This window comes from Podarcis bocagei (genome assembly GCF_964188305.1).
Source record: "Podarcis bocagei genome assembly, chromosome: 2".
NCBI classification, from domain to species: Eukaryota; Metazoa; Chordata; class Lepidosauria; order Squamata; family Lacertidae; genus Podarcis; species Podarcis bocagei.
In genome coordinates, this window is record NC_138126.1 from 118566787 (window position 1) to 118577603 (window position 10817).

General features: G+C 46.4%; 1 protein-coding gene across 1 annotated transcript; it reads left to right on the top strand.

The window, feature by feature from the left end:
• Nucleotides 1-191: 191 nt before the first annotated feature.
• Nucleotides 192-7158, top strand: ATP5F1B (ATP synthase F1 subunit beta). Its single transcript, XM_081181414.1, has 10 exons — nucleotides 192-354; nucleotides 1951-2133; nucleotides 2774-2948; nucleotides 3692-3813; nucleotides 4098-4282; nucleotides 4662-4820; nucleotides 5489-5611; nucleotides 5813-6025; nucleotides 6210-6411; nucleotides 6923-7158. The coding sequence occupies exons 1-10, from the start codon at nucleotides 219-221 to the stop codon at nucleotides 7018-7020; spliced, it is 1596 nt and encodes a 531-aa protein (XP_081037540.1). The 5' UTR covers nucleotides 192-218; the 3' UTR covers nucleotides 7021-7158.
• The last annotated feature ends 3659 nt before the right edge of the window (nucleotides 7159-10817 follow it).

Here is a 10817-nt window from a genome sequence, read left to right on the forward strand (position 1 = left end):
AACTGGGCACATCCCCCATGGCACCTCCCCTCTCGCTTAGCCCTTCCCACCCAGCGATTGCTCCAGCGGGTGAGTGACAAGGCAGCTGACCCAATAAGCTTCAGGGAGCCGAACACTCCCCGGCCAATAGCCGACTCGGACGGCGCCATCCCACCCTTCAGCCGGAGCTGACTGAGGCTGTCGGCGGCGGTTGCTCTTTCAGTCAGCCGGTGGCCGCCATGTTGGGCTTTGCGGGTCGCTGCTGCGCCTCTTCGGCCGCCTCCCTGCTGCGGCGGGGCGTGCGGAGCGCGCCGAGCCCGCTCCAGGACCTCCTGAAGCTCCGCGGCGGGGTCGCCTCAGCTGCCACCGAGGCCCGTGAGTGAGCGGAGGGCGAGGGAATGCGCCCGAGGGCGGGGTCACCTTGGGGCCTAGTGGCGGGTGTGAAGCGCTGCGAGGACGGCGTGGGCCTGCGGGGCTCGCACCCAGCAAATCTGCTCCTCTGCGGCGGGAGGAGCTGCCTTTCAGGCTGCAGGGCCTTTTCTGCTGGCTTAAGTCAAATCTCTGCAGTCAGGCTTTTTATTATGTTCTTATCTATCTATCTATCTATCTATATATAATATATGCGCGCTGTAAGCCATCCAAAGTGGCTGGGGAAACCCAGCTAGATGGTCGGGGTCTAAATATAAAATTATTATTATTATTATTATTATTATTATTATTATTATTATTATTATTAGGGAGGGAAAACATAAGAGGCCCCTCTGGATGAGCCCCACTTAGCCCACGGTCGCGTTCCTTTTTTGACGTAAATTTTAATTGATTTTCATACAATTTAACAAATTCCATTTGCAATATTCCCGCAGCATTTTGACTTCCCGGTCTTAACATCCACGGTGCTTCTGTTCAAATCCTTTTTACCTGCTACCTTAAATGTTATACTTCTCTATTACGGGTTTGGGAGGGACGACACGCATCTGTGCCCCCCCCCATGCAGGACACGGGGCCCCCTCCCAGCAACCGTCGTTCGGAGGCATTTCTAACGTAGGAATCCTAGCGCTTCGGTTGGGGAAGTGTGCACGCGAAAGCCCCGTGGACGTGGGAGCGCGAAGCTGCCCTTTCACGCGACGCGTGGCCCCTGGCAAGGATCGGGTTTTTTTGGAACTGGGAAGCGAAGGTGGCCTGTTTTAACAGCGGAGGTTGTTGCAGGGGAGCCGACGAAGAAGATGGCGATGGGAAAAGGCTTTGGCAGTGTGTTGGTGGTAAAGGGCTGGTCATTGGTGTGCAAGCGTTTCAAAAGCACGCGAGACTAGTGCCTCTGTTTTCACCTTCGACAAGGTGGCCAGTATTAAGGGGCCTGGCCTTTAAGGCAGCCTTTCTCAACCTGTGGGTCACCAGAGGATGTTGAACTACAACTCCCATCACCCCTAGCTAGCAAGGCCAGAGCTCAGGGATGATGGGAGTTGTAGTCCAACAACATCTGGGGACCCACGGGTTGAGAACCGCTGCTTTAAGGGAAGGTTATGCCAGAAAGTGGGGGTGGGGGGGTTGCTCCTGGAGTAGTGAGGGAGGTGGGTCTGGGTTGCCAGTGCTGGACTCAACTAAGCCAACATAGAGAGATTCCTTGCAGAGTGTCTGCAGTGTACAGGGAGACAAGTAGAAAAGGCATATATTGCTGGAGTGGAGGATCTCTGTAGCTGGAAACTGGCTTATGGGTGTATAAAGGGATCCATGTTTTGTGCTTGGGAGCAGTTTGTTCTCGACTTAGTCTCACACTGGTAACCTCAAGGATTTGGGAATGAGGGTTACAAGGTCACAGCCTGAAGTTCTCCCTGATTCAGCGGGTTCTCCAGGCCAAAAGGGTGGGAGTCTTGAGCTAACTCCTGTCACATTTGCTTCCTTTGTAGCCTTGGGGGTGGGGAAATACTCTGTGATAACTGCTTAATCGTCATGTCTGCCATGGTTGTCCTTTAGGCAGGAACTATGCTGCACAGGCGGCTCCTGCAGCTAAAGCTGGAGTGGCCACTGGGCGCATTGTGGCAGTCATTGGTGCTGTGGTGGATGTCCAGTTTGATGATGCCCTGCCACCGATCCTCAATGCACTTGAGGTGCAAGGCAGAGATACACGGCTGGTGCTGGAGGTAGCACAGCATTTAGGTAAGCACCATTTGTATTCCTTGGCTTTTCTCTCGTCATGTTTTAACTCTTCCTTCCTTGATGATCAGTAAAATGACTTTCGTTCTTCTGAGCTTGCTGAAGCCATATTTATGATCTGAGAAGGAATTTTAAATCCACTGCTAACCAGAAGGTAACTGGACACAGGGCCGTGTTGACTGGTGGTATTGGTTAGTGTTGTGGCCCAATTTTACTTATCAGTCTCCAACCCAGGAGAATGTAGGAGTTTTTGAGGGCACTGGCATTTTATGGCCCAACACAATAAGGAGCAGATTACCTATTTGATATTCTCAAACACAGATCCCTTGCCTTTCCTTCTTGACCTTGGTATCTGATTGTAATGAGCTTAATGTTTTAATCTTGAAATAAATCTTTACTGAAGTGCTTTTTCAGTCATAAATCTGTTAACACGATGTACTGAATTTTAGCTCTATTCTCTGTGTATGTTAAATGGAAAGTACATTGTTTCCATGCCCAATGTTTATGTCATTCTCAAACAGAAGTAAAGCTTCCTTTAGCAATTTACCACAGGGGATTAACATGGAGTATTTCCCCCCTCTAAATATTGAACTCATTGGGTTTAGTGAGAAATGCAACTTACAAAGTTTGTTCTCCATTGTAGGTGAGAATACGGTTCGTACCATTGCTATGGATGGTACTGAAGGCTTGGTGAGAGGCCAAAAGGTTTTGGACTCTGGTGCACCCATCAGAATTCCTGTAGGACCTGAGACCCTTGGCAGAATCATGAATGTGATTGGAGAGCCAATTGATGAAAGAGGCCCAATAACAACCAAACAGTAAGTGTGAATCTGAGGGTTAAATGATAGGCAACCATTCATAGGCTGGTAGCAAAAGCATGTTAATTAGCGTATTTTCAGTTTTATAGAACTCTTGCTGTCTTCATGTTCAACTGTTGTTGAGCTTAGATAGCAGAGCACCCCTACAGTTTATGAGGGTCTGGAGAATTTTAAGGCAGAAGCCATGCCAGCAGTTATTTATTTCATGATCATTCTTTAATCTCGCTGTTCTTAGAAGTTCTGGACAAGCATTTTCTGGCCATTAAGAGCTAGCCTAAGCAATGCAGTGCTAAATTATAAACCAAATTAATAGCAGCATGCTAGCTGTGGAGCAGTTCCTGTATAACGTATCACTATTGCTGAACATTAGTTTTAGCACCCCATGCTAGAAAATGAAAATAAACATAATCTAAAATAAAAAAGGTTTTGTTCAAAATACATATTTTAGATATTGCATTTTTCTTATGCAACCTTGTATATAGATTTCAAATCCTGCTTTTTCTGCTCCAACTCTTACTGAACTAAAACTAGACAGTTTTTCTATGATTAAAACACAAATGAAACTATGGTGTTTCAGACTTCTTGGCCTAAAGCAGGCACAGTGTGTAAATACCAAACTGGAGCCTGGGTATAAGAATTATTGGTGAACACTTTGTGAATACCCAATATAAGAGCACAATTCTTCATAATGTGTGGCCAACTCTCTCTCTCTCTTTTTTTTTCTTCCTTCCTTCCTTTTTCAGACTTGCTGCTATTCATGCTGAAGCACCAGAGTTTGTTGAGATGAGTGTTGAGCAAGAAATCCTTGTGACTGGCATTAAAGTTGTAGATCTCCTTGCACCATATGCCAAAGGTGGTAAAATTGGTAAGTTACCCGAGGACCCATGTGGGATAGCTTCTATCTGGGGTAGGGTGGTCAGTGTCTTGAATGCCCGAGTTTCCTGCCCCAACAATTTGTGTTCCTCTTCCATTAGGCAGTGAGAACCTAAAATCCTGACAACAGCTTTGTTTCCTTCACTGATGAGTAAATTTATGACTTTCGTTCTTCTGAGATTGCTGAAGCCACTCTTATTTCTGAGAAGGAAAAGGAGGAGAATGATAGAGGGTGGATAATCAAAGGCTGAATACTAAACTGGCTTTCTTTCCCAGGGCTGTTCGGTGGTGCTGGTGTAGGAAAGACAGTACTGATCATGGAGCTTATCAACAATGTTGCCAAAGCCCATGGTGGCTACTCAGTGTTTGCTGGTGTTGGGGAAAGAACTCGTGAAGGAAATGACTTGTACCATGAAATGATTGAATCTGGAGTCATCAATTTGAAGGATACCACATCCAAGGTGAGCAAGCTATTCAGGCTACGCAGGTGGGAAGGGACCAATCTAGGCCCCAAGAATTCAGTATTGGTTGACTTTATCTGCCATCTCAAAAGGGAATTTTGTAGCTTTCACCAGAAATTGGTTGCTGTGTTTGAGACTAGCCTATAGAATTCTGAATATCTAGTCTGGACCTTGCACCAAATGCTCATAGGAAGCTAACAGAATTACTGAAGTACACAGGCTGAAGAGGCTTTCTTGTTAACATTTGTAGTAGCAAGAGCCTGCCTGTGGAGGAAATACGTTTATATGTCATTTGAAGCTACCTTGGTGTGACCTGGGAGGGGCTGATGAGGGGCATAGAGACTTTCTAGCCCATAATGAATTTCCTCTAATCCTTCAGGTCGCACTTGTTTACGGACAGATGAATGAGCCACCTGGTGCTCGTGCCAGGGTTGCTCTAACTGGATTGACCGTGGCTGAATATTTCAGGGACCAGGAAGGTCAAGATGTACTGCTCTTCATTGACAACATTTTCCGTTTCACACAAGCTGGATCTGAGGTAAGGCTGGATGTCCTAGGTCACCCTCCATCAGAAGCTTCAATTAAGCTTGCTAGTGAGAAGGCCTCAGTCTTTAAAAAAATGTGAGTTTCTGTCCTGAGTGTTGGATGTCTCCAGGTGTATTTAGGACCCCCTATCCCTTGAAGGCAGAAATTTCTAGTTCTCGGTGCCTTCTTCCTGTTAGGACCTCTGTTTTTTGCCATACTCGTTTCCTGCCTGCTTGAAAAACTAATTACAGCTCTTGCCAGTCGTGTGTAACTATCAGGTGTGTAAATAGTCCACAGAGCCTAGGACTTGCCGATCAGAAGGTCAGCAGTTCGAATCCCCGCGACGGGGTGAGCTCCTGTTGCTCTGTCCGTGCTCCTGCCAACCTAGCAGTTCAAGAGCACCTCAAAGTGCAAGTAGATAAATAAGTACCGCTCCGGCGGGAAGGTAAACGGTGTTTCCGTGCGCTGCTCTGGTTCGCCAGAAGCTGCTTAGTCATGCTGGCCACATGACCCAGAAGCTGTACACCGGCTCCCTCGGCCAATAAAGCGAGATGAGCGCCGCAACCCCAGAGTCGGTCACAGCTGGACCTAATGGTCAGGGGTCCCTTTACCTTTACCTAGAAGATCTTATATTTGTCAGCCACACTGCTGTTCAATTACTGCACATTTCTTCTCTTCCAGGTGTCTGCCTTGCTGGGCAGAATTCCCTCAGCTGTGGGGTACCAGCCTACTCTAGCAACTGATATGGGTACCATGCAAGAGAGAATCACAACAACTCGCAAGGGATCTATCACATCTGTGCAGGTAACAACTGTTAAAACAAGTCCCTCTCTAAGGATGGCAAAACTGCCCACAAAGTTCACTCTCTGCTTTGGTTAATAACAAACTTCATCCAATTACTCTCCCCCTTGATCCAACACAGCTGTTTTTCTTCCTTCAGATGGTTAACATTTAAAGTGCTTGCATAAGCAGTATGGCACTATAGTAAGTCTTCTCTCTTCACAGGCGATTTACGTACCAGCTGATGACTTAACTGATCCAGCCCCTGCGACTACATTTGCCCACTTGGATGCCACCACCGTGTTGTCTCGCGCCATTGCTGAATTGGGCATTTACCCAGCTGTGGACCCTCTTGATTCCACCTCTCGTATCATGGATCCCAATATCGTGGGGCAGGAGCATTATGATGTGGCCCGTGGGGTGCAAAAGATTTTGCAGGTGAGGAGGATGGATTAGGCACACAATTACTTAATATCTCGTGCAAAAAACTATCTCTGCGCAAGTTTATGCCAGTAAACTTTATCCTCGCTGGTAATACCACTGGAATGTAGATTGGGTGCATGGCCTGTTCTCCTTCAGGGTTCTTTTGCTGCTTTTGGTCACATGCATATGTTCTTTCTAGGACTACAAGTCCCTCCAGGACATCATTGCTATTTTGGGTATGGATGAGTTGTCTGAAGAGGATAAGCTTACCGTGGCTCGTGCCCGTAAAATTCAGAGGTTTCTGTCCCAGCCCTTCCAGGTGGCTGAAGTTTTCACTGGCCATGCCGGCAAGCTGGTACCCCTAAAGGAAACCATCAAGGGCTTCCAAGCGATCCTGGCAGGTAAGAAGCTGTCCTGGTATTTTATTTATTAGTTTTTATACCGCTCTTTGTCTGAAGATCTCAGGGCAGCTTACAGAATAAACACAAAAGTACATCATAAAAGCAAGAACGAAACAATCCTTCCCTTTCTCACAAACACTTTTAAAAGGGTATAGGAGATCAATCAGCCTGGTTGAAGAGGAACATTTTTACCTGGTTCCTAAGGGTGTATAATGAAGGTATAATCCCTGGGGAGAGCATTCCACACCTTCAGCTATACAATGTCAGCAGTTTGCACTCGCACCCAATTTATGGTAATTGGGGTAATCATAAATGGCCCTCTACAATGGGCATGCAGGTGGCTCCGGCCAGTTCATAATGATTTACCACTTCTATCCTCCGTAGCATGGAAGGAAATCCTAAAAAGGGAACTGGGCAGATTTGCATGGCAGCACTTTAAACAAGTTTGCCAATCTGCTGCTTTTCCTGAACAGTTTGTTGTCTGACTTGCTGCATATCTTTTCCTTTGCAGGAGAGTATGACCACCTCCCTGAGCAGGCTTTCTACTTGGTGGGGCCCATTGAGGAAGCTGTGGCAAAGGCTGAGAAGCTGGCTGAAGAGCACCAATGAGTCTGTGGCTGAGGGGGAAATTGTTCTGCATCAAACTCTCCATTGGTTCATATTGTCCAGGTTCCCACCTGGGAAGTCGTGTAACATGTCTGCAAAGTATTTAAAGTTTTCAATAAAACTTCTGGTGAGATCGTAGAAGTGGCATGTCATGTTGCCAGTGGTGACGTGGGAGGTAATAGCACTTCTGTTGTAGCTTGCTGACTCTCTCTCCCCCTTAACTGCTGCTTGTCATTTCCCCAACAGTAGACCTGCTCATTCCTAAGATTAATGTGCTGGCATGCAGCCAGTTACTCATCTGCAAGCTCAAATTCCCTGGAGACTAGGCCTAAAATGCCTCTTCAATCTCAGCTGTTTTTTGAATGTCTTTATTACCAGATAAACATGATGGATATTTCTATCCCATTTATCCTGAGTGGTACAACTTTTATTGGATGTGCACTTGGGATCTTGGGATCAGTAGCAGCAGAAAAATCCAGATACCCTTAGTAGGCTTCTGCTTGCCTTGACATCTAGTAGGTGGTAGATGATCTGGCCAGGTGAAAGAGAAAGTGTAACTCCTCACAAACTTGATTAGATAGTTAGTAAGCCTAGTTGGTCAAAAAAGAATTACAGTACTGGCCTCACTACAAATAGAAGAGCTAGCATATTTTGCCTGTTGCAAGCAGCAGCAAGTCCAAGTATATATAAGAAATCTCAACGGGCTGAGAGTAGGTTGGGTGTGCGTTTAAGTGCTCCCTAAGGGTGGCGCTGTGGGTTAAACCACAGAGCCTAGGACTTGCCGATCTGAAGGTTGGTGGTTCGAATCCACGCGACACGGTGAGTTCCCGTTGCTCGGTCCCTGCTCCTGCCAACCTAGCAGTTCGAAAGCACGTCAAAGTGCAAGTAGAGAAATAGGTACCGCTCCAGCGGGAAGGTAAACGGTGTTTCCGTGCGCTGCTTGGTTTGCCAGAAGCAGCTTAGTCATGCTGGCCACATGACCCAGAAGCTGTATGCCGGCTCCCTCGGCCAATAAAGCGAGATGAGCACCGCAACCCCAGAGTCGGTCACGACTGGGGTCCCCTTTACCTTTTTTAACGTCCCTTGCAAGTTACAAACTTGTAGGACACATGGTGGTTTTGAGACACTTCTTTCAGACCTAAGATCAGTGGTAACTGAAGGAAACAAGCCGCCTACATTCTTAAGACAGAGTAAGTTGGACATAATTTTAGTAGGATCTCATGTTATCCTTAATGTTAATGGAAGGCTGTTCCTCTAAAAAACATGGTGCACTACAGCCCTGTACATAAGCTTGCAGTTTCTATGCTACAGTAGTATATGTGCACTGAGACTTTTCCATCTGGTCTTGCCCTCCTCCCCACTATAATATTTTTCATTCTTAAACCACAGCTAATGATACCGTATCGGAAAGGATCTGTATTTTGCAGAGCAGCTAGTACTCACTGTGTTCCAGAAAAATCAAGTGTTCAAGCATCAAAAGGTTCTTGCAACACTTCAGTAGCAAGAATGAAGAACCACATTGCCTAGCAATCTCCATATATATCTTCCAGCCCTTGCTCCACCCTTTTCCCTGGCTGCCTCTTTTAATAAAAACCTAAAACACTCAAGTTACATCAATGATCCAGCCAGTAAGTGGTTTACACAGCTTTTTAAAAGAGAAGGAAGGAGGCTAAAAAGATTTTTTTTATTATTCTAAAATATCAAACTATGGGGTTAGTGCTTGTTTCAAAGCAGCTTTTTAACCTCCTGTTGATGCCTTCATCTTGCCCCAACTGCAACAAATCATGTCTCTCCTGTATCAGCCCCTACAGTTACAGCAGGTGCTGCAGCCTTCCTGCAGCTTGGCTTCACACCCAAAGGTGCACTCTATTGTCTACTGAGACAAGGCAGATTCCAATTACAAAAGTGAGTGGTATTCATCTTGTCTTGAAGGCTGGTAACCCTACATCTTGGTAGTGCAGCTGTTGCCAGGAGCTCACTTTAAAGATGTTGAAATGTATTAATAAGCTTTGTTGCACTGGAAAGAATACAAGTCATGATTGCTGTGGTGTGTAAGTAATGTGTTATTAATTCAGATGAAGCCCTTGGGATATGTAATCGCTCTATTGGCAATTTCACCATCTTACTGCTCCATTTCAATCTGCTGGCAGGAGTGAGAGCGCAGGTTGCTGATTGCCTCTGGTCACCATTTTAAAAACAAAAAACCATTGCTTGTGTGGTTGAGGTTATCTTTATCATAACTTGCTCATGGGACGTGGGTGGCGCTGTGGGTTAAACCACAGAGCCTAGGACTTGCCGATCAGAAGGTCAGCGGTTCAAATCCCCGCGACGGGGTGAGCTCGGTCCCTGCTCCTGCCAACCTAGCAGTTCAAAAGCACATCATCGTGCAAGTAGATAAATAGGTACCACTCTGGCGGGAAGGTAAATGGCATTTCCGTGCGCTGCTCTGGTTCGCCAGAAGCGGCTTAGTCATGCTGGCCACATGACCCGGAAGCTGTACGCCAGCTCCTTCTGCCAATAAAGCAAGATGAGCGCCGCAACCCCAGTCGGCCATGACTGGACCTAATGGTCAGGGGTCCCTTTACCCTTTAACTTGCTCCTGAGCAGGTAGGGCCTACGGTACATTTGCAATGGGCCTGTTTCAGAGTGCCCCTTGTGGCTGCAATGAGACATCACTGCAATAACTGGGTCTTTGCTTAGGCCGGCATAGGGGCATGCATAGCTGGATTCTATCGGGGCTATTTCTAGACAGAATTATGAACACCCCTGGGCAGGTTTTCTCATTTGCAATTTACAGTCTGCTTTAAAGCATCAGCACTGAAACAAAAGTACTCTTGCTTCAAAGTAAATATGCGTAGGATTGGAGCTGCCTTCTAAGTATATTTTACACGGCGACTCTAAAGCCCTTAAGCCTGAAAAGACAGACCTGAACCCATGTGGCTAATATTTGTGGAAATCTCAAAGGAGAGGTTTAAGAGTATTTCCAGTACTCTGAGCTTCAGGGCCATGCTTTTCCTCTTTATTCCTCCCCATGAGCAGTAGAAGCAGAATACATTAAGCAAAACTAGCTAACGTAAGCACGTTGGGACCATTTATGCAAAGTGGTTTTGTTCATTTAAAGCAGCCTTCCCCAGTGTGGTGTCCTCCAGATGTTTCGTTTCTGTATATCTAAACTTTCCAAGCTGCACAGCACTGGCTGAGGCAGACAGGAGTAATGGTTTAAAACAGATGGAAAGCACCAGGTTGGGGAAGCCTGATTTAAAACATCTGTATCTCGTGTTTCCTCTAAAGTTCAATGCTACTAACAAGGAATATGCAAAGGCAATGTTGCAACTACCCAGTCAAACACTAAAAGCACCACTCTAAAAGAAGGAAGCACAAACAAACACCCCCGTAATAGGCTTGTGCAGAACTTAAGGATTTACTTCCTGGATCAGACCAGAAACCTCTGGAAAGACCAGGGGTTGGGGGCAACAGTCCTCTCCCATTGGATTGTTCTCAGGATTTGGTTCCAATATGGAAGTGAGAGCTGGACCATAAAGAAGGCTGGTCGCCGAAAAATTTATGCTTTTGAATTCTGGTGCTGGAGGAGACTCTTGAGAGTCCCATGGACTGCAAGAAGATCAAGCCTATCCATTCTGAAGGAAATCAGCCCTGAGCGCTCACTGGAAGGACAGATCATGAAGCTGAGGCTCCAATACTTTGGCCACTTCATGAGAAGAGAAGACTCCCTGGAAAAGACCCTGATGTTGGGAAAGATGAAGGGCACAAGGAGAAGGGGACGACAGAGGACGAGATGG